This window comes from Nicotiana attenuata, unplaced genomic scaffold (genome assembly GCF_001879085.1).
Source record: "Nicotiana attenuata strain UT unplaced genomic scaffold, NIATTr2, whole genome shotgun sequence".
Taxonomy (NCBI): domain Eukaryota; kingdom Viridiplantae; phylum Streptophyta; class Magnoliopsida; order Solanales; family Solanaceae; genus Nicotiana; species Nicotiana attenuata.
In genome coordinates, this window is record NW_017674548.1 from 26,696 (window position 1) to 46,708 (window position 20,013).

A 20,013-nucleotide genomic window follows, 5' to 3' on the forward strand; every position below is an offset into this window, starting at 1 on the left:
TAAAAAACAGAGGAAGACGGCCCCCCGTGTGTCATCACCTCGAGTCAATAGCTGCAGAAATAACAGTCGTAATGACAATAGCAGCAATGTCGAGGCAGTGTAATCTTGTTCGGCATAGAGAAGCTTGGGCAAGTCGCCACTACGCAGCTGATAAGAATGATGCCACATGACCTTAGGGCCGTGAAGCCCAAACATGGCAGTTAACAATAGTAGAAGATGGTGAAAAGATGATGAAGAACGATGGACGAGTGAATGGAAAAAGATACTTAGTTGAAGAAATAGCATCAAAGTTTGCCCATTTATAGGGAGAAATCACTCGGTCTACGATGTCTTCGAAAGACGGATCGGCAGGCGCAATCAATACGTTCTTGAAAATCGAATCAACGACAGTACTGCCACTTAGAGGAACGAGAATCGACAATGCATTGGATGATGCCGAAAAGACAAGTCCACGGGATTTCCCGGTTGTCGCAAAAGGCTCACGTCATAGGCTGTGTCACCGATATGACATCGGCACAGGGAACTTAAAGAGTTGGTCATCAAATTTGTTTCCTATCACCTCGATCTAGGAAATGCGGAGACTATCTGTATATGGTAAAATTGGAAGTTCCAATTTCCCATCTTTTAAGTATCTCGGAAGATCGACTCAAAGCCTCGAGGCTGCAAAGATGCGTTCGAGTCTTCTTCCTCGGGCACCATTGGCACCCGGCCTCGGAAGGATATTGATCGGGGCTAAAGCAGAAATAGGAGTTCCCAAGACACAGCTAAATCTGTCACGGCTAAGTCTGCAAAGCATAGCCAGGCTACTCTGAGCCCTACTCGAGGTGTCATTTCAGCCGTCCCATCTCCACACCTTTACAGCTAATGTGTGCCTTACCGTCTAAACTTCTCCCCTTCTATATAAAGGGGATTCTAATTATTTTGTAGGGCACTGATATTGCTCCAAAGACTCTACATGAAATATATGATAACTCTCTCTCTTTCTCTCTAAGATACTCTCTCGACACTATTGTTCTATCCTATTATTTTCATACTTGTTTATATTCATTGCTTGTTTATTGCTTATCATTGGCTATAAAGAGCCTCCTTTAATATTATTGCATCTGTTAGCCCTTTCTCGATTTTCCCCGATAGCTCGAGCCCGACTCGAGACTCGACCTCGAGGCCCCAAATCGACCAGCTCGAGGCCTCGAACGGCTATCTCTTGGTTCGATTACTGCTTTATTTTAGCTCGCGTCTCACCCACAAACTACACACTCACAGCATCAACTGCTCCACGACTAGCATAAAAATAGATCACGTATTTTTAGAGTCTCATCAACAAATTTAATTGTTATTACCATTTTCACGGTAAACACAAGGTACCCCATGGCCATTATAGTAAGGTATGTAAGGTGAGTTCAAAGTGAGTAGTATTATAAATAATTTGAAATAATTCTTAATTATGTGGATAATTGGGTAATTATCAATTATTAGTGGGAGATTAACTCATAAATTAAAATTTGTGGGAAAGTTGCATGAAAGTTAACGTGGCAGCAAAGTAATGTATTAATAAAGCCAAGTTATGACTCTTATATGTCATAATGCTGGGTGGCAACATAGCAAGACTTAAAGTCAAGTCTTTCAAAGACTAGTAAAACCTATCCAATCTGCCATTAAGCTTCATTTTAGTGTCTTTAGTTCATTTTGTTGATTTGGCTTGAAACCAAGAATCAGAAACATTTTCCTCTTACAATTTCAAACCAAAAAAACGTTGGATCAAGTTGGAACAAGTTTTAGTTTAAGTTGGAACAAGTTGGAATTCAAAAAAGGTTTCTTTCCAAATTGCAAAGAAACAGAAACGTTTCCTCTCAAATTCTCAAGGAACCAAAAACGTTTTCTTCATTTCAAAACCAAGCCAAGTTTTAGTTTAATCCATTCCTTAGTTCAAAAATGTTGGAAGCAGAACAAATTCGTCCAAGATTTCAAGGGATCCAAGTGTAATTTCGTTCATATTTCGCAGAAGCAGATTCGTTCGAATAATTCAAGAAACAGGTATATTAAGGCTAAGCTCTTATTTCATTTTGCATGATCTTGTCATTACACGAGTTTGTTAATGAGCCATAAAGAAAAATTCATATCCCGAAATTTACGTATATTTTGCTAGTCTCGCAAATTACGTATATTTTCTAAGTTTGTAAGTTACAATATTCTCCTTATTGGGACTTCATATTCAATTGAGTATTTCCTTCCTCCAGTCAAGAGAGCAGAGAGTTTATATATACAGTATTAAAGTATTTTCATTACCATCGAGCTATAATCGATGGGCAGGCCCCTATTGGGCAACCTTTGATCAGATGGTAAGTTATATACCGAGCCTACTGTGGCCGAGCGCATACGAGCGAACCCATTTGGTCGAGATACAGAGCCTAGTATGGCCGAGCGCCTATGAGCGAACCTACTACGGCAGAGCAGTTATATATATACCGAGCCTTATAGGGTCGGACAGCTATTTTACTTACTATATTGAGAGATTTGAGTCAGTATCAGCAGGTAAGCATATCTTCAGATCATCTTTGACTTCCAATTACTTTCAGTTATTATATTATCAGTTCATGTTTAGCTTTCAATATATTGCCTTACATACTCGGTACATTATTTCGTACTAACGTCCCTTTTCTGGAGGCGCTGCATTTTATACGTGCAGGTTCAGACAGACAGACGGGTAGACCTCCTCATTAGGTGTTGCCCGAGTTCAGCTTGATCGGTAAGCTCCATACCCTTCGGAGTTGCCCGGTCTAGAGCTTTATGTATGTGTTGTATATATATGTTATGAGTAGACTGTGGCCCTGTTCCGATCACAGTATATCCATCAGTAGAGGCTTGTAGACATATCCTGTCAGTTAGTGCCGTATGTTGGGCTTGTAGGCCTTTTATGTATATTTTGTTGGTTTTCCAGCTGTAGTAGTTATGACGGCCTTGTCGGCCCAGCATTATATTGATGTTTAGTCAGTATTTGCAATTGTCTGGCAATGTGGCCCATGGCCTAAGTGTGACATTATATGTTCAGAGTCCCTTAGTCGCAAGTTGGTACGCAAGGATAGATGAGGCACCGGGTGCCGATCTCGCCACCCAGGTTCGGGGTGTGACAGTTCGATATGCCCATAGTACTCCTGGTAGCTCTTCGGGCCATTTGCCTTTAGCTGCTTCCAATCTCTTTTTGAGATTTTTTATAATCACCTTTTTATTGATTCTACTTGACCGTTTGCGCTCGGGTGATAGGGTGACGATGTGATCCTTTTGATTTTTAAGTGTTCAAGGAATTTTGTGACCTTTGCACTAATAAATTGTGACCCGTTGTCACATGCTATCTCTTTTGGTATCCCGAATCTGCAAATTATATTCTCCCACAAGAAGTCTACCACTTCGCGTTCGCCGATCTTATAATAAGGACCTGCTTCAACCCACTTAGAAAGATAGTCATGAGTTAAAATCAAAAGAAATGTTACCTTATCGGGGCTCGGTGGTAGCTGACCGACTATATCCATCCCCCACTTCATGAATGGCTATGGCGACAAAACTAAGTGTAGTGGCTCTGCTGGTTGATGTACCGATGGTGCGTAGCGTTGACATTTATCACATTTTTTAACATAAGCCTTAGCGTCTTGTTTCGTCTAGGGCCAGTAGTATCCTGCCCTAACTAATTTTAACACCTAGGGATCTGCGCCTGAGTGATTTCCGCAGATCCCTTTGTGGACTTCTCGCATAACATAGCTAGATTCGGAAGCTCCCAAACATAGGGCCAGCGGACCTTGGAATGATCTTTTATACAATTGTCCTCCCTTGAAGCTATATCGAGTTGCTTTAGTGCGCAGCGCCGGAGATGCCTTGGGATCTTCAGGCAATTTTCCGTGCTCGAGATAGTCAATGAGCTCATTTCTCCAATCCCATACCAAATTGGTCGCGTTTACCTCATAATAGTTATCTGCGTCCAATACCGAATGCATAAGTTGTAGGACCGTACCGGAGTCCGATCCCTTTATTTCCATAGACGATCCAAGATTGGCTAGTGCATCCGCTTCCACATTCTCTTCTCTCGGGATGTGCGTAATTGACCATTCTCTGAACCGAGCGAGCAGAGCCTGGACTTTCATTATATATTGTTGCATGCATTTCTTTTTGGCTTCGAAGATTCCGTAGACCTGATTTACTACAAACTGGGAGTCGCATGTGATTTCTCTGACCTCGGAGTCTAGTCCCCGGGCCAGCTCGAGTCCTGCAATCAAAGCTTTATACTCTGCTTCATTTTTAGTCAGAGGAACAGTTCGTATGGCCTGCCTTAGGGTTTCTCCCGAAGGCGTGGTTAGCATTATCCCGAGCCCGGACCCCTTTACATTGGAAGCTTCGTCCGTGAAAAAGGTCTGAAGTTTTGATGTCGATTATGACACCATCACTGCTTCTATTGGTAGCTAAAGGTAATAGTCCCGAACTGAAATCGGCCACAAATTCGGCCAAAACTTGTGACTTAATCGTAGTCCTAGGTTTATACTCTATGCCATATTCACTAATTTCGACTGTCCATTTGGCCAGCCTACCTAAAAGTTCTGGTTTATGAAGAATATTCCGCAGGGAAAAGTGGTCACCAGGGCTATCAGATGACATTGGAAATAAGGCATAAGCTTTTGAGCGGCGACTACGAGAGCTAAGGCTAATTTTTCCAGATGTGGGTAGCGAGAATCTGCTCCCATAAAAATTTTACTAACATAATAGATAGGAGATTGCGTACCTTTGTCCTCACGTACTTAAACGGCATATACCGCTATCTCCGAGGTCGCTAAGTAGATAAGCAATTGTTCGCCTTTCTCTGGTTTAGACAGTAATGGAGGACTTGACAAATACTTTTTCAAATATTTCAAAGCCTGCTAACATTCCGGAGTCCATTTGAAGTTGTTCTTCTTTTTGAGTAGTGAAAAGAAACGATGGAATTTCTCCGAAGACCAGGAAATGAATCTGCTCAAAGCGGCTAGGCTCCCTGTCAACCTTTGAACCTATTTAATGCTTGATACCTGGTCCGGGATGTCTTTGATTGCTTTAATTTTATAAAGGTTAACCTCGATCCCTCTTTGTGACACCAGGAATCCCAAGAACTTACTAGAACTGACCCCGAATGCATTTATTTTAAGGTTAAGCTTCATGTTGTGATTCCTTAAGATGTCAAAGGTTTCTTGCAGGTGCTTAAGATGATTACCTGCGTTCAAAGACTTAACCAGCATATCATCTATGTAAACTTCCATAGTTTTCACTACTTGTTTCTCAAACATTTTATTTACGAGCCGTCGATAAGTGGCTCTGGGGTCCTTTAGCCCGAAAGGCATCACATTATAACAATATCTGCCGAAGTTCGTTATGAACGAAGTTTTTTCCTGATCCTCTAGGTTCATCTTAATTTGATTGTACCCAGAGTAAGCATCGCAGAAACTCATTAACTCATGCTCGACCGTCGCATCAATCATTTGATCAATGTTTGGCAATGAGAATGAATCTTTTGGGCGACCTTGTTTAAATCCTTATAGTCTATGCACATACAAAATTTATTATTCTTTTTTGGAGATACTACTATGTTAGCTAGCCAGTTAGGATACTTTACCTCTCGGATTAAATTGATATCCAGCAATCGAATTACCTATTCTTTGACGAATTTGTTTCTGGCCTCGGCAATAGGGCATTTTTTCTGTCTTACCGGAGGGATGTTGGGATCCAAGCTTAGTTTGTGCACGGACACTTCCGACGGGATACCTGTCATATCCGCATGCGACCACGCAAATCAGTTAACATTAAATTTAAGAAATTCGATAAATCCAAACCTGAGCTCGGATTTAGTCTTTTCCCAAGTAGAACTTCCTCTCCAAGAATTTTTCGAACAACGTGACTTGCTCAAGTTCTTCTGTCGTGGATTTTGTTGCGTCTGTTTCTTCTGGTACCTGGAAATATCTTAGTACCTGATAGGATCCCGACGGCTCCTTCCCCTGGTTGACTTCACTCGTCTCGGGAGCAGGCGCCGGTTCCTGTAATTGCTATGTTGCATGCTCCTTCCCTTTGCTACTGGAAATCGATATTACATTCATCTCCCCTGCTGCCGGTTGATTTCCCCTTTACTATGGGTTACTAATACCTTAGTATTTTTTGCTGCCAAAAATGTAACACCATTAATCTCGTTCCCCCCAAAAATCATTTGATCGTCAAACGTGGAGGGTCTTCTCCTACTTTCAAAGGTCTCACATTATCACGATCACGACCGTATTTGTTTTTAGCCCGGTCATATAAAAATTCTCTGAGATGGCCATTTTTCAGCAATGTTGCTACCTCCTCGTGCAAATACCGACAGTCCCCAGTCCTGTGACCATTGGTTCCATGGTATTCGCACCATAAATTAGGATCCCTCTTACTGGGATCAGATCTCATTAGTTTCGGGAATCGTGCTTCTTTAATGTTCCTCATAGCCAACACCAGCACCACCACGCTGACGTTGAAGTTGTATTCGGAAAGCCTGGGGTAGGAGGAATCTCGAGAACCTGATATCTCCCTATCCTGCAATAACTTGTTATTCCGGCCGCTATCAGCTCTCCTATCGGTAGCGAATCTATCCGCTGACCGAAAACCTCTGCCGCGTCCTTCGGCCCTCTCATAAGGCAAAAATTGACCCTTGAAGACCGTCCATCTTTTTCGAAATAATCCTTTGATTTCTCCTTATTCTTTTCCTGGTCCCAGCCCCGGCCCCGGCCCCGGCCCTTGGTTGATGCCGGAAAACCGAGTTGATCATCTTCAATTCTTATCTTTGACTCGTAACGATTGTGAACATCCGCCCACATTGTTTCCTTGAACTCGAGCAGACTTTCTTTTAATTTTCGGGAAGCATCGGAACTTCTCGGATTCAACCATTTAGTAAATGCTTCAGCTGCCCACTCGTTTGGTACGGCCGGGAGCAGCATTCTTTCTTTCTGAAATCTTGTCACGAAATCCTATAGCAATTCAGACTCTCCTTGTGCAATCCTGAATATGTCGTCCTTTCGGGCCTGCACCTTCTTGTCCCCAACATGGGCCTTGATGAAAGAATCCGCGAGCATCTTGAATGAATCTATGGAGTTCTCGAGCAGAAGCGAATACCATGTCAGGACCCCCTTTGTAAGGGTCTCCCCGAATTTCTTCAGTAAGACTGAGTCAATCTCGTGCGGAGCTAAATCGTTTCCCTTCACCACCATTACATAAGTGGTGATATGCCCATGAGAATCTGAAGTCCCATCATATTTCGGCACGTCTGGTCGAGATCAACTCTGGTGTTTCGCTTGGTTTGAACGGCAATTGGGTGTACTTCTTTGAGCCCGATCCTTTTAATACAAGTGGTGCACCCGGAATCTAATCCATTCAGGCATTTATTTCCCTCATAAACCGCGTGAGTTCAATTTTAAAGGGATTATTTTCATTGTTATTACCAGAACCGCTACCGTTCCCTCGGCCCTATCAAAGCCGACTTCGCCCCTCTGCGTTGTTTGGTTTATGGGAGCACCGGGAGGAACTGGACCTCGTCCATTCGCATTGTTGGAAGCACCCAACAATGCCTGCCTCAACTTCGTCATGACCTGATCCTATCGTGAGAGGTGGCCCATAATGGCCTTTTGTTGCTCTATAAGGATCCTTACTATTTCAACGACATACTCGTCTTCAGCATCCTCAAGAGTTGCCTCTCGAACATGTCGGCGATACTGCCCGCCATGAACCGGTGTGGCCTCATTCCCCTCGTTGCGGGTATCAGTGATGGAATCTTTGTGCTGAGGCTGATTTCCTCGTTGTGTGCGATGTTGAAATTGTTATCTACCATTTTCTATAATTTTTGCTAAGAACAAGAATCAAATAGGTTAGTAATATATGCAAGGACCAACTCAATTACACGGCTATCTATTCCCCACGGTGGCCGCCAAACTATTTACCCATAAAACTGTACAATTGAATTTATACGTGGTTTATATAAAAGTGAATCGACTTGATCCTATAAAATGATAAACAAATTAGGCAAAAATATACGACTTAGCGTTGAAATCGAGATAAAATAATAGAAATCTTGATTCCGGGAGCAGGGCCTCCGGAGGCAGTAGTAATAGTATAAATAAGCAAGAAGATAAAATATTACTAAGCTTTGAATAGAGCATGGTATATGCTCGTCAGAAAATTCGTGTCTCTTACAATGGTTCTAGAGCTCACTATTTATAATTGCACCTAGAGAATAATGTCCTAGAATCAAGCCCCTATGACAATTATGAGGGTCACTGAAGAATGTGTAACGGTAGGCAGTGAATGACACATTTTCTGTAATGGGCCATATACTTAATGTTATAGAATATTCTCCATTAAATGCTACCGGGTGACAAGCATTTACTTCGCCTTTTTGAATACCGTTCTCTTCGGTAACAAACGAGATCGTTGCCTTCAAATCTGATTGTCTTTTGTCTTCAACTCCACGTATCGCTTTATCATGCGAGCATTTAATATGAACACATTTTATCTTATACAATACCTACCTCTAATTTCAACTCGTTGGAATCGTTAAAGAGTTAAATGTTACTGACTTTGAGACATTACATACTAATTAAAAAAAACTAACAACTGGCTACTATACTATCATTTATATAATACTTCTTTTCAGTTTTAGAAACAAAAATCCGTTCTAAATGAACTCTGATGTATCTTTGATATATAAACCCATAAATATACTAAAAAGATCGTTTTAGTTTGATGTCATTTGAGTCAACTGATCTTGTTTAAATTATTCTTCTCTAAGAGCTATGTAGGAACATGCACCAGATTTGTAATAGTTGACATGCATGTTACTAGATTTGTAATAGTCTATTCGTTTTGTTGATAACCCTTTAACTACATTAGCTTCAACTTACTGATTTACAATTGCTAAATAAAAATTAGGCATAATTTCAAAAGTAATTAAAATTTAGTTATTTTTTCATGTAAAAATAAAATCTAAACAAAAACACCCTTAAAAATTCAGAAAAATTCCAACATAATATGCTGGAGTTTGAATTTTTACATATGAATTCCAGCATAATATGCTGTAATTTCATAATGTTACGGAGTTCCAACGTAACATGCTGGAAGTTTATATGCATAAACTCCATAATCTAGCATATTATGCTCGAACTTTCTATGTTTCAACTAAGATATTTTTGTCCAAATTTTATTACTGTACAAAAATAGTGGTTATTTTTTATTGATTTTATAAATGCTGGCTATTTTCAATTACCGATGAAAAAACTAGTTAGCTCATGCTATTTTGACTTCAACTTATTAAGTATGTATATTTTATGGTTTAAGATTATGACTAGAACCATAAAATTTTAGAACTTTCTCCTTTTGAAAAAGGAAAAAAAAAAAATTGTCCTTCCAATCTTAAGTCCCTTGAAAAGCGGGTCCAAACAATCCTCTCGACTCTCGTAGTCCTTTTCTTACTTCCCCATAATTTGGACTTCTCTTTTCATGCTTCTCTGATCTTTCTGTTTCTTCGCAATAACCAATTAAAATCATATACTCCATGTATATGATATATCTTTACATTTAATTTAAAAATAAACTCCAAATCAGTTCAAATCTCAGGCGCTCAGCTACCAAACAGTCTCTGTTGCTGGTCTATTTTGATTTGTTTTATCTATATTCCAAATAGAAACTTGGGTGTCTAATTTTATCTTAATCCTTGAATTTTTTGTATTTTTGGTGGATTTTCTTGGTGGGATTTCAGTGATTTTGATCCATATTCAAAAACGAAGAAACTTGGTGTCTAGTTTGATTTAAATCTCGAATTTTTCGCTGTATTTTTTGTTGGGGTTCGATTGATTTTGATTTATATTTTTAAAGGAAAAAATTGGATGTGTTTTTCCATTTAAATTATTGATTTTTTTGGATATTATTTGTGGGTTTTGATTTAGTGACAATTCAAGAACTTTTTCTTGGTGGGGTTTGATTAAAAAGCTTGGTTTTATAAATCCAAATGAATGAGGAATAGGGTGGCACGTACCCACTCACGTTCATCATCATTGCCGGCATCATTGTTGTTGTCATCAATGGCTGCACCAAGGGGTTTGGTAGTGGACACAACAAGGGATGAGGAAATGGACTTGGGATTGTTGTCCGAATCGCCCACGGGTAAAAGGTATAAGGAAGGGAAGTTTCCATTGTCAAGGTGGGAGTTTGCAGCAGCTATAGCTGTATTTGTGGTGTTCTCAATAGGGTTGTTTAGTATATACTTGACAATGCCAGCTGCTGAGTATGGTAAACTCAAGTTGCCTCGTTCGCTTTCTGATCTCCGAATGCTCAAGTAGGCCATTGTGTTTGCTTTTATGTTCCTTTCCTGCATTTGTTTTGTATAGTTGCTGCTGTAACGCATTTGCATCCCATAATTACATTACTTTTGTTGCAATGTTGAGGTTAAACCTTGATAAGTTTGCTACTGTTTAACTTTACCTGTTAAATGGTTTTTGTTGGAACTGTCATAAATATTTTAGTGTGAGATTCTTGCGGAATCTGAGCTTGTTGCTCCAAGCATTACCAAATACCTATCCGTTTGGAATTCAGCTGCTTATGTTGTGTATAATGTTTACAATTACAAAGAGTCTTTCAGACTAGTATTATTAGTAATCAACTCTATAGCTTCTGATGAACAACAACAACAAACCCAGTGAATCCCACAAGTGGGGTCTGGAGAAGGTAGGATGTATGCAGCCTTCCCCCTACCCTGGGAGGGCATAGAGGCCTATAGCTTCTGTTGAAAGGAAAAAAAAACTCTATAGCTTCTTCAATTAACACTAGTTTTTAATTCAAGTTTAATTGACTTTCTACTAGATCGATGTCAAATTTGAAGAGACCTAGTAGCTTGTGGTGTTAAGGTGCAAGCATATCCGTGGCCAATAAGCTCCTCTACTCTTCAGGTGCTTTTATTTGCCCAATCCTTCAAGGGTGCAAGGTGCAAGTCTGCTGAGCCTGCCACTTAGTGGTTCTTGTAATCAATTCTATAACTTTGCAAGGAACACTGTTCATTTGATGTATAAGACAAAAGCATCGATTCTTCTTTCAGTCTCTAACTACTAACTATCAAATCCTTAAAACTTTGACCTCCTTAAAGGTTACATTTTCCTTAGATCAGTTAATGGTTGGGTGCCAGGATAGGACTCTTAGAAGCTAGAGCATGAAAGGTTGAGGTGGTGTTATTATTCTTCATCTACTGCCAAATAAGTTGAAGGTAGGTGAAAGATGGTATATAGAGCAATTGTGTGTAGGAAGCTCCCGTCAAACAAATAAATGGGTCATATCACCAACCAATTTCCTGACTTCCAAGAATTCCTTACGCAAGTACTATTATCTATTGCATGGCTATCTTGCCAAATCAATGTTTAAGGAATCATTAAATTGAGCATATACTATGTGATCCCTCAATTAGTTACGGAACAACTAAACTGATACACAAAGTTATGAGAGTAAAAGCATAATTGTATATAAGGAAGTTTAGGTGTGATTTTACCTTCATAAACTAATTTTGCACGACTGTGTGTGATTAATGCTCCAATTTCTAGTTAAGCAGCAGAATGCATTAACATTTATGTTTTAATAAACCATTATTGGGTATACAAGGAATAAGTAACGCAACCAGTAATATGGAGTAAAAGGCTTGACAAAAGTTGGGCTCTTTGAATGTGGAAATATGATGCAATTAACTAATGGCTTAGTTTTACTTTTCCAATTCAACCTCTATGTACTGGTGAGCCTTCATGTCCTTTTCAAAATGTGATTAAAGCTTTGGACATCAGAATGATGTTGAATTTGGTATATATGAGGGAAGAGTGGGTTGATCATGACTGATTGGTCAATGGAGAGGTTGTTACCATCTCAAAAAAAAAGTGCGCGAAGGTGAGGAAACTTCCTAGTTTCTTTTGTGACATTGACGGTATAAAATCATTAATCAGTAATGCTTTCTTTTTGTTAGTTAGTTTTCATAACAAACAAATGCCAACGCCTTTTTCTTTTGAAAAATTTGGACCTGTCAGAAAATGGTTTGGAGGCAAAAAAAAAATATCAGATAACCTTTATATTTTCACACAATTTCCAAGAAAGCAAAAAGAGCAAGTTATAAAAAATGAACAAGCTGGTTTTTGAAGAGCTTTAGTAATATCTATTTGCGAATTGTGCTTGCGAGCATGACTTTTTGCTAGGTTCTTGCAAAAATATCTAGATCAGAAATGCAGTAGCAGTCATCTTGCTAGAGTTCAGCATTCACGAATTCTGGTTGTAGTAATGCTTCTTAATTACTATATTTTCATGTATATTCCGTTACCAAGTGTTATTTATGGTTTTCTTTTGACTTGATGTTTTATGATGATATTTTATCTCTTGTTTTCTGATGTGTCTTGTTTCCCTTTCTAGTAATTATTTAGTATTGTTCTTTCATGACTCATTTATCTTATTTGTTTCCTTCAGGGATAATATTGGAATGTATGCCCAAGTTTACCCAGCAAAATTCATTTTGGGTTACTGCTCAACATACATATTCATGCAGACATTTATGATTCCTGGGACGATTTTCATGTCCTTACTTGCTGGAGCACTTTTTGGTGTTCTCAGAGGGCTTTTCTTGGTTGTCTTTAACGCTACAGCCGGTGCATCATCCTGCTATTTTCTGTCTAAGTTAATTGGCAGGCCTATAGTTAACTGGTTGTGGCCTGAGAAATTGAGATTTTTCCAAGCAGAGGTCTGTGCTCTTCTGAAACTGATTATTGGTGCTGCTGATCTAAAAAATTTCATGGTATCTTTGTTTCTTGCACTTACAAATGTGAAACTTGTGGTTTCAGATAGCCAAGCGTCGGGATAAGTTGCTCAACTATATGCTGTTTTTGAGAATAACTCCAACATTGCCAAACCTTTTCATCAATTTGGCATCTCCTATTGTGGATATACCATTCCATACATTCTTCACGGCCACATTGGTTGGTCTCATTCCAGCCTCATATATTACAGTCAAGGTAAATCATTCTTCAGCTGGTGGTGGCTTCTTTCTGTCATGCTTTTCTGTATTTGCTGTCCAATTTATTTTCTGGAACCGATGCCTGGTAATCCGTCTATAAGAACTGCTCTTTTGTTATTCTTAAATTTACTAGCTTCTTTTGTCTAATAACATCGGTCATTTATAAAAGAATATTCTTTTATAAATACAAGAACCTGAACCTTTTTCTCTATGTGTATGGTAAAGCAGCACTAGGATGCGCTGCTTGACACTAACATTTATTTTGCAATTGTCATTTGTAAAGCTCATTAGTTTGTTACTTTCCGTAAAAAGACGGGGAAAGCTGTACTAGATGTATAAATTAAGAAAAAAGAGCATATTATCTGAAACTTAGTTAAAATCATGTGAGCGATGGCCCACTGCATATTATCTTAGATTGTCCAAGTGAATATCATGGCAATATCTCTCTTCGACATTGTCTATGAAGCTTAAGAGGTTATTGTTTGTGTAAACCTAATTCCTACCCAATGCAGCATGTGTTTCTCAACCACCTGCTCCAATTCAGCCTCGGACATGGCTTGAGGCATAGCTGATGCATTTTGGTTGAGTCTTACAATGCTAAAGTAGCTTGCTATACGTGATTATCTGTGATATTTTCGTGCTTTAACTTGTCAGGCGGGTCTAGCTCTTGGTGATCTGAAGTCAGTCAAGGATCTATATGATTTCAAGACCTTGTCTGTGCTCTTCCTCATTGGTTTTATCTCAATAATACCTACCATCTTGAAGAGGAAGAAAATATACGAATAGAGCTCCTCGCAGAAGGCCATTGGATCCTCTTGGAAAGCAACTTAGAGAAGATATAGTTTCTTTTATTGTCAGAGCAAATTGGAGAGGCAGGACTTAGTGACAGGCCGATAATTTCTATATGGCACCTGAAATCACACTGAAATCACTGCCCAATCCTTTGGGAGAATAGTGGAAAATGTTGTGTTCTTTGCCAATTCTTTATGTTTACTCTTTCATTCATTGCCTGACCCGAAGTGACTGGTAGTATTGTTTAATGTAATTCAAATGTGGCAGGCAGATATTGATTTGGTTTCTGATTCAAAAATTGTTCTTATAGTCATCTCACTGTTGAAGAAATAAATTATTTTATGGTCATCTCAACTGCCATGTTATGGAAATGCAACAATGTGATAAATTATGGTGGAATTTCGTTGAGCAAATATGGTTAAATGTTGTTAGAATGCGCACGGCTAGCAAAACATGGTAAATGGTTAAGAAGTAATGATACGCCAAAGAAATGAGTACATTAACTCCAACCTCTAGTTTTTTAATCTCCCATTGTCTATAAAGTTGGGAGCAATGGAGATCAAATTTCTCTATAGTTTCATTTTACTTTAAATTATTTTTGTTGTTAGCTTCAGCTATTTTCTGAAAATTAATTCCCTCAGTCTACGGAGAAGCTCTAAGTTTAACAATCTCTTAACCTCAAATTCACATATAAATGCCATGACATGTAGATAGTACTTGAGAAGAAGATAAAGAGGTCAATTCACTTAAAGTGAGTGTGAAGAATAATTGGTAGAACTCAATCAAAAAAAGATCTCTTCAATGCGCAAACTCGAATACATTGCCCAACGAAATGATACATGGAAAGAAGGAAATTGGATGGGAATTACAACAAAAGATGAAGTTCAATGCACCTTCGAAAATTAATTTCCGCCATTGCTTCCCCAGTCTATACAAAACTACAATCACCTTGGAAGGCACTATTAGCAGATGTTGAGAAAACAGTAAATTGGAATGTTTTCTTTAGCCTTAAAATCACTTGGCAGCTTCTAAGTCTGCTAGAGTGACTGCTGGTGAGTCTTGATAACCAGTAATTCCCATTATTCTTATCCGAGTAATCGGCTGCATCATTAACACAAATCAGATTAATTAGGAACAGGCAAGGACAAGATATGGTATTCTGTATAAATATCATTTTAAGAGGGCATGTCTCATGCAATGGCCGCAAGCTAATTAATTTAGAAATTTTTCATGTTGCTGGGGAACTAAACATAGATAATATATGATACACCATGGTGAAAATTGTTTAGGCAACCAAGTAGGTTAAAAAAAACATCAATCTACTCTAGAGTTATTTGGATATCAATAAAAACAGTTCTTTCATACCTGTCTGTGACCAATGTTCCTTCTGTAGTTCTTTTTCTTCTTATACTTGAACACAACAACCTTCTTATCTTTCAACTGTGTGGAAATATAATATTGAGTCAAAAGAGATGTTAGGTAAACAAGGTATACACAGCGGAAACTAAAGCAGTGGAAGAATGATGTCTGACCTGCTCTTCAACAACAGCGTGGACTGCTGCATTTTGCACTACTGGTTTTCCAACCCAAGTACTTGTTTTTGTTCCCACTAGTAACACCTTGTTTAGGATGATCTGCAGAAGTTATCAAGTATAGATGTTTCAAACAAAAATCCTTAGTCATGGAATCTTGAACTAGAGTATTGCCAATATGCCCAGAGTAATCTTGACATAGATAAAATACTAAACTGACGAATAGTTCCTCTATTTTCAACTCCAGAGTAGCAAAAATATGCAATGAGCATCCTCCTAACTCCTCATATTACCCTTATATCAAGTGTTAGTTTCCGCATAAAATAATTGTCAAATAGATGTATCAAAGACTATAGGCTGATGAGATGCAAATGTAAATGTTGGTTGACATTGATGCGTTTCAACATTATGGTTTGCATAATGGATTACTGGAAATGTGTTAACTACATGAATAACAGAGTTCTCCTCCATTGCTTGGCTGGTACGAGGCTTCAAACACTTTACTTTGAGTGAGCTGTCTTTGTATAAGCTACATTCTTTTTTCACAGAATTTGATGCCAGTGATAGGACGAGTGTTGTCAAGAAGTCTAGATTACACATGTCCACATTCATTTGACAAACCTTTTTAAAATTGTTACTCCGGCGAGCATGTTTCACAATCTCACCTTTTTTACAATTCAGTTGTTTTCCTAGTACAGCCTTGAACATACATCAACTATGCTTTGACAATCCCACAAACGATGTACAAGCTTCTTTTTTTCCCTTAAAGAAAAGTTTGTACCTAGTTTGGGTGGAAAAGAAAGAAAAGAAAAGGAGAAATGTTTTTAATTAAGTGGTTTTCCTAGTACAGCCTTGAAAAGACATTACCACTGTTTTGACAATCCCACACTGAGCTTGTACATAGTTTGGGTGGAAAAGAAAAGAGAAATGTAATATAGAAAGTATTTCTTCCATTTCTTGGTTCCAAACGAAAATGGAAAACAAGCTAAGTGCAAGGAAACTGTTTTTCCTTGGAGCCACAGATACTTTGGACCAGGAAAGTAAATTACCTTCCTGTTCCAGTTTTATGGAACCTAACTGGTAAATGACTTCTCTTCCTTCCTCAACTTCTCCCTTTACATTATCTTTTGCAAAGCATGCACTATCAACAAAACGCTTTAAAGATGTAAATGGATCTCAAGATTTATTTTCCTTTGTTAAATCAAATCTTCCAAATGAACTTCACGGTCTTCATTGGTCCAATATGCAGAGAGAAACTAATGCCAAGTACTGTAAAAGTGTCGCAAACGAGCATTATTTCGAGAAAATGCTGCAGGCAAGCTCTGTTTAATTGTACACCAAAGGTTGCTATGAGATAGGGAGATCAAAGAAAGAAAGCACATAAGTAAAGCCAAGGCCATAGAGGAGTAACAAGATTTTAGAAGCTAAAAGGAAATAAGTTGTAAATCAAGACAAGACCAAAAAGTATTCCCACCTTGTCATTGACATTTGCACCTTTAAGTCTCTGGGTGTAGATATACCGCCCAGGAAAGACGATATATTGCCGAGATCCGATCTATAAATAATGAGAGAGGAAAAATTAACAAGCTGCTTAATGTATCAGGGACAAGCCCAATTAAGTTATTGTAGGGTAGTATGATGTTCATTTAAAAAGCAAGAGAAAACAAAATAAAACATGAAGAAGGATGACAGCTAGAAGACTTGAAAATCATCAAATTTAGCAGCTCCTAGCACTAGCAAGAGAGTGTATGTTCCACAAAGAGAAGAAATTATACATCAAATAAGTAGTCGTATGAATGTTTTCTCCAGTTAATTATAGCAGTTCACAAGTAAAAAGATAAAAGTTCACAATATGGTAACCTTGAAATCAAACTTAATCCAACAATTACAAGACTTGTACATAAACATACATGCGGACTTGCACCACAGATTTGCATACTTGAATAGATATGTATACCCTCTGACGAGTGATTAAAACTTAATTTTAGTACTAGGTTATAGTTATATATATATGTTTTTTATAAGTATAGGTTATAGTTATATCACTTACAATCTGCAATATGAACCCCTTTAGGACTAAACTACAGGAAATACCTACCACAATAGATGGTCCACTTTGAAAAAGAAATTATACTTTAAACAAAAAAAAGCATAGACTGAGATTTATGAAATTGGATAGTGTCCATAACACGGCATACAGGATATACCAAGTACTAAATCTCTGTCATGTCTTCAGCGTAACTACAGTTTTTCCCGTTAAAAAACCTACCCAACTCCACTGCGGAGAATACCAAGGATGCAAAAGGTTAGTTCAGCTTATTTAGCATGGACTATGCCAAAATTGCGTGTAGCAGCATAACTGCCAACTCCACATAACACAAACACTTAGATATGTATATTGTTTCTTTAAGATACCCTAAAAGAAAATGCTAAACCTAAGATTGGCTGAAATGGCATAGACGTATCAATAACAGAAACGAAGCAGTTCCATTTTAACACTCCATGTTATCACAATATACACCGTAAGGCAGCATCGATGTCTCAATAGTACTTAAGCAAACATAGAATTTGAACAAAGTACATTCAGTCTAAGGAATATTCTTTCATGAAAAATGTTCTCAACCGGAAATATTTTACCTTGGAAAATCTTTCTTTTTTGGTTAACATTTTCTAGCATTTGATGGGACATGCAAGGTGTAGCATATGGTATGAAATTCTGCTTTTTGTGATATTTTTCAGTGTTAAAAGTTGACAACATGTCAATCTTGAACCAAAGTTGTAGTTTTTATATAGGAAAATGACTTCCGCCCATAAGTAACAAAATCATCATCCCTTTTTTAGAACACCTTAAACAATTCAAGGTAACCAAACACTCAATTTTTCATCTGAGAAATAAAAGTTCCTCATTTAATTTGAAATTAAATCCAGATTTCACTCCCAAAAGTGAATTCAAAACAGACAGAAACGTATACGAAAAATATGCATAAGAAGGAAAGTGAATCACCATAACAACAGCAAACACTTCTTCTCGCTTTGGTTCCAAGCTGGAGGAGGAGGCTTCAACAACTGGGGCAATTACAGGCTCTTCTGATTCAGCTACAACTTCAGCAACTGAAGCTTCAGATTCTGAGAATTTGGGCACAAAAGAATTGGGTTTAGAGGAACGGAGACTGAGAGCAGAAAGTGAATGAGAGAGAAATGTAACATTGGAATTTGCTTTAGAAACGGAAAGGGTGTTGAGAAAAGTTTGGTTCTTGGATAGTACTGTTGTTGAGGGCGAACAACACAGTGAAAGGGTAGCCATTGTTGGAGATGAAGAGAGGTTTTCTTGGTATTCTGTGAGTGTGTCTCAATTTTATCTATGAAAAGCCTATCCTATCTCCAGTGCAGCAGTTGTTTTCAAATGACAATTTTACCCTTGAACTCTTCTAATTTTTATTTATTTATTTATTTATTTTGGTGTGGGAAAAATAGATTTAAATGGTACTATATAAATTTGAATATGTGCATATTAATATTCTTTTTTTCGTATTTACATTAATGTTTGAAATTATGAAATTCTTAAATCTTAATCATATAGTAACGATCATTTACACACTTGAAGCCTATCATATTCGAATTTTGACTTGAGGTTAATTATGTGAGTGCCACATCTGGTTTTGCAAGTACACATACCTCACATTTGATTGCAATTGCTCGATATTTGAACTTAGGTAATGACAAAATATAATATAAGTGAAAAGGATATAATGTTATTGTTGCAATTACCTTTAGATTTGGTGTTTGATTTTGTTTTTAAAATTTGAGTAAAGACTTGTATATTAGTAGCGATAAGTGTGTGATTTAAAAGATCTCAAGTTTTAAAAAATATAAATTGTCTGAAAATTTAACTCGTTCAGCGTTAGAATAAATAAAAACAAACAATATGGAAGGAGTATAAAGGATCATATAATCTGTGTAACTAGTTTAAATTTGGCATATAGACAATTGATTGATATGTACTCTACAGTCACATACCCACATTCAACTCCTAAATTTACATCTATCTTTTTCTTTCCTTTCTTTTTCTTTTTTTGCTTTGGCTCTTTTTATTTTGGAACTAACCTTCTTAATTAAGAGTATATTTCTCTTTTGTTAATTGTATTCCATTTTCTTTATTCTTTTCCAGTTAATTTTGCTTCTCTTCAAAAATAACGGGAAATGTCCTGATACAGAAATGAAAGAACAAATGCAGTTATAATAAAAACAAACTAAAAAATAAAATAAAAAAGGTAAATAGTTTGAACTACCTTAAGGGAAAAAAAAATATTCTCATTGTTAGTGAAACAAAAAAGAATTGATGTCATTTGTTATGATAAATGTATGGGTCAGAATCCGACCCCACGATAATTAACGAAATTAATCCCGTCTTAAGCTAATTCATGATTAATTAGTGGTACGACCACTCAGAATTAACGGTATTCAACCTTTATCTGATTCGATCAACAAGGCCACGGCCCATCCGTCATCATGAAGGCAAAACCCCAACGTGGTCACGGCCACTTATTGCCAGCTCACGAATCTCACAGCTATAAATACCAAGAGAGGGAATCATATTGGGGGGGGGGGGGGGCGTTCTTCTTAACTATTGTAGAGGAG

The 20,013-nt window shown here is 37.8% G+C and overlaps 2 protein-coding genes across 2 annotated transcripts; one reads left to right on the forward strand and one right to left on the reverse strand.

Annotated features, from left to right (window-relative positions):
• Positions 1 to 9,400: 9,400 nt before the first annotated feature.
• Positions 9,401 to 14,197, forward strand: LOC109218877 (uncharacterized membrane protein At4g09580-like). The gene is made up of 4 exons (XM_019383274.1): positions 9,401 to 10,354; positions 12,508 to 12,778; positions 12,879 to 13,049; positions 13,706 to 14,197. Exons 1-4 carry the CDS (start codon positions 10,032 to 10,034, stop codon positions 13,835 to 13,837), a joined length of 897 nt encoding a protein of 298 aa, XP_019238819.1. The 5' UTR covers positions 9,401 to 10,031; the 3' UTR covers positions 13,838 to 14,197.
• A 375-nt stretch (positions 14,198 to 14,572) lies between these two features.
• LOC109218872 (50S ribosomal protein L21, chloroplastic) lies at positions 14,573 to 18,756 on the reverse strand. Its single transcript, XM_019383268.1, has 5 exons — positions 18,380 to 18,756; positions 16,850 to 16,930; positions 15,376 to 15,477; positions 15,209 to 15,283; positions 14,573 to 14,944 (listed from the first exon to the last, which is right to left on the reverse strand). The coding sequence occupies exons 1-5, from the start codon at positions 18,677 to 18,679 to the stop codon at positions 14,858 to 14,860; spliced, it is 645 nt and encodes a 214-aa protein (XP_019238813.1). The 5' UTR covers positions 18,680 to 18,756; the 3' UTR covers positions 14,573 to 14,857.
• Positions 18,757 to 20,013: the final 1,257 nt, after the last annotated feature.

What these genes read in the sequence shown, in the direction of transcription:
- LOC109218877 (XM_019383274.1), top strand. Translation starts at nt 10,032, where the DNA reads ATGAGGAATAGGGTGGCACGTACCCACTCACGTTCATCATCATTGCCG. An exon ending in TCTGATCTCCGAATGCTCAA is followed by an intron (nt 10,355 to 12,507) that starts GTAGGCCATTGT and finishes TGTTTCCTTCAG; the next exon opens with GGATAATATTGGAATGTATG. An exon ending in TGAGATTTTTCCAAGCAGAG is followed by an intron (nt 12,779 to 12,878) that starts GTCTGTGCTCTT and finishes TTGTGGTTTCAG; the next exon opens with ATAGCCAAGCGTCGGGATAA.
- LOC109218872 (XM_019383268.1), bottom strand. Translation starts at nt 18,679, where the DNA reads ATGGCTACCCTTTCACTGTGTTGTTCGCCCTCAACAACAGTACTATCC. An exon ending in GTGCAAATGTCAATGACAAG is followed by an intron (nt 15,478 to 16,849) that starts GTGGGAATACTT and finishes TAACTTCTGCAG; the next exon opens with ATCATCCTAAACAAGGTGTT. An exon ending in ACGCTGTTGTTGAAGAGCAG is followed by an intron (nt 15,284 to 15,375) that starts GTCAGACATCAT and finishes ATTTCCACACAG; the next exon opens with TTGAAAGATAAGAAGGTTGT.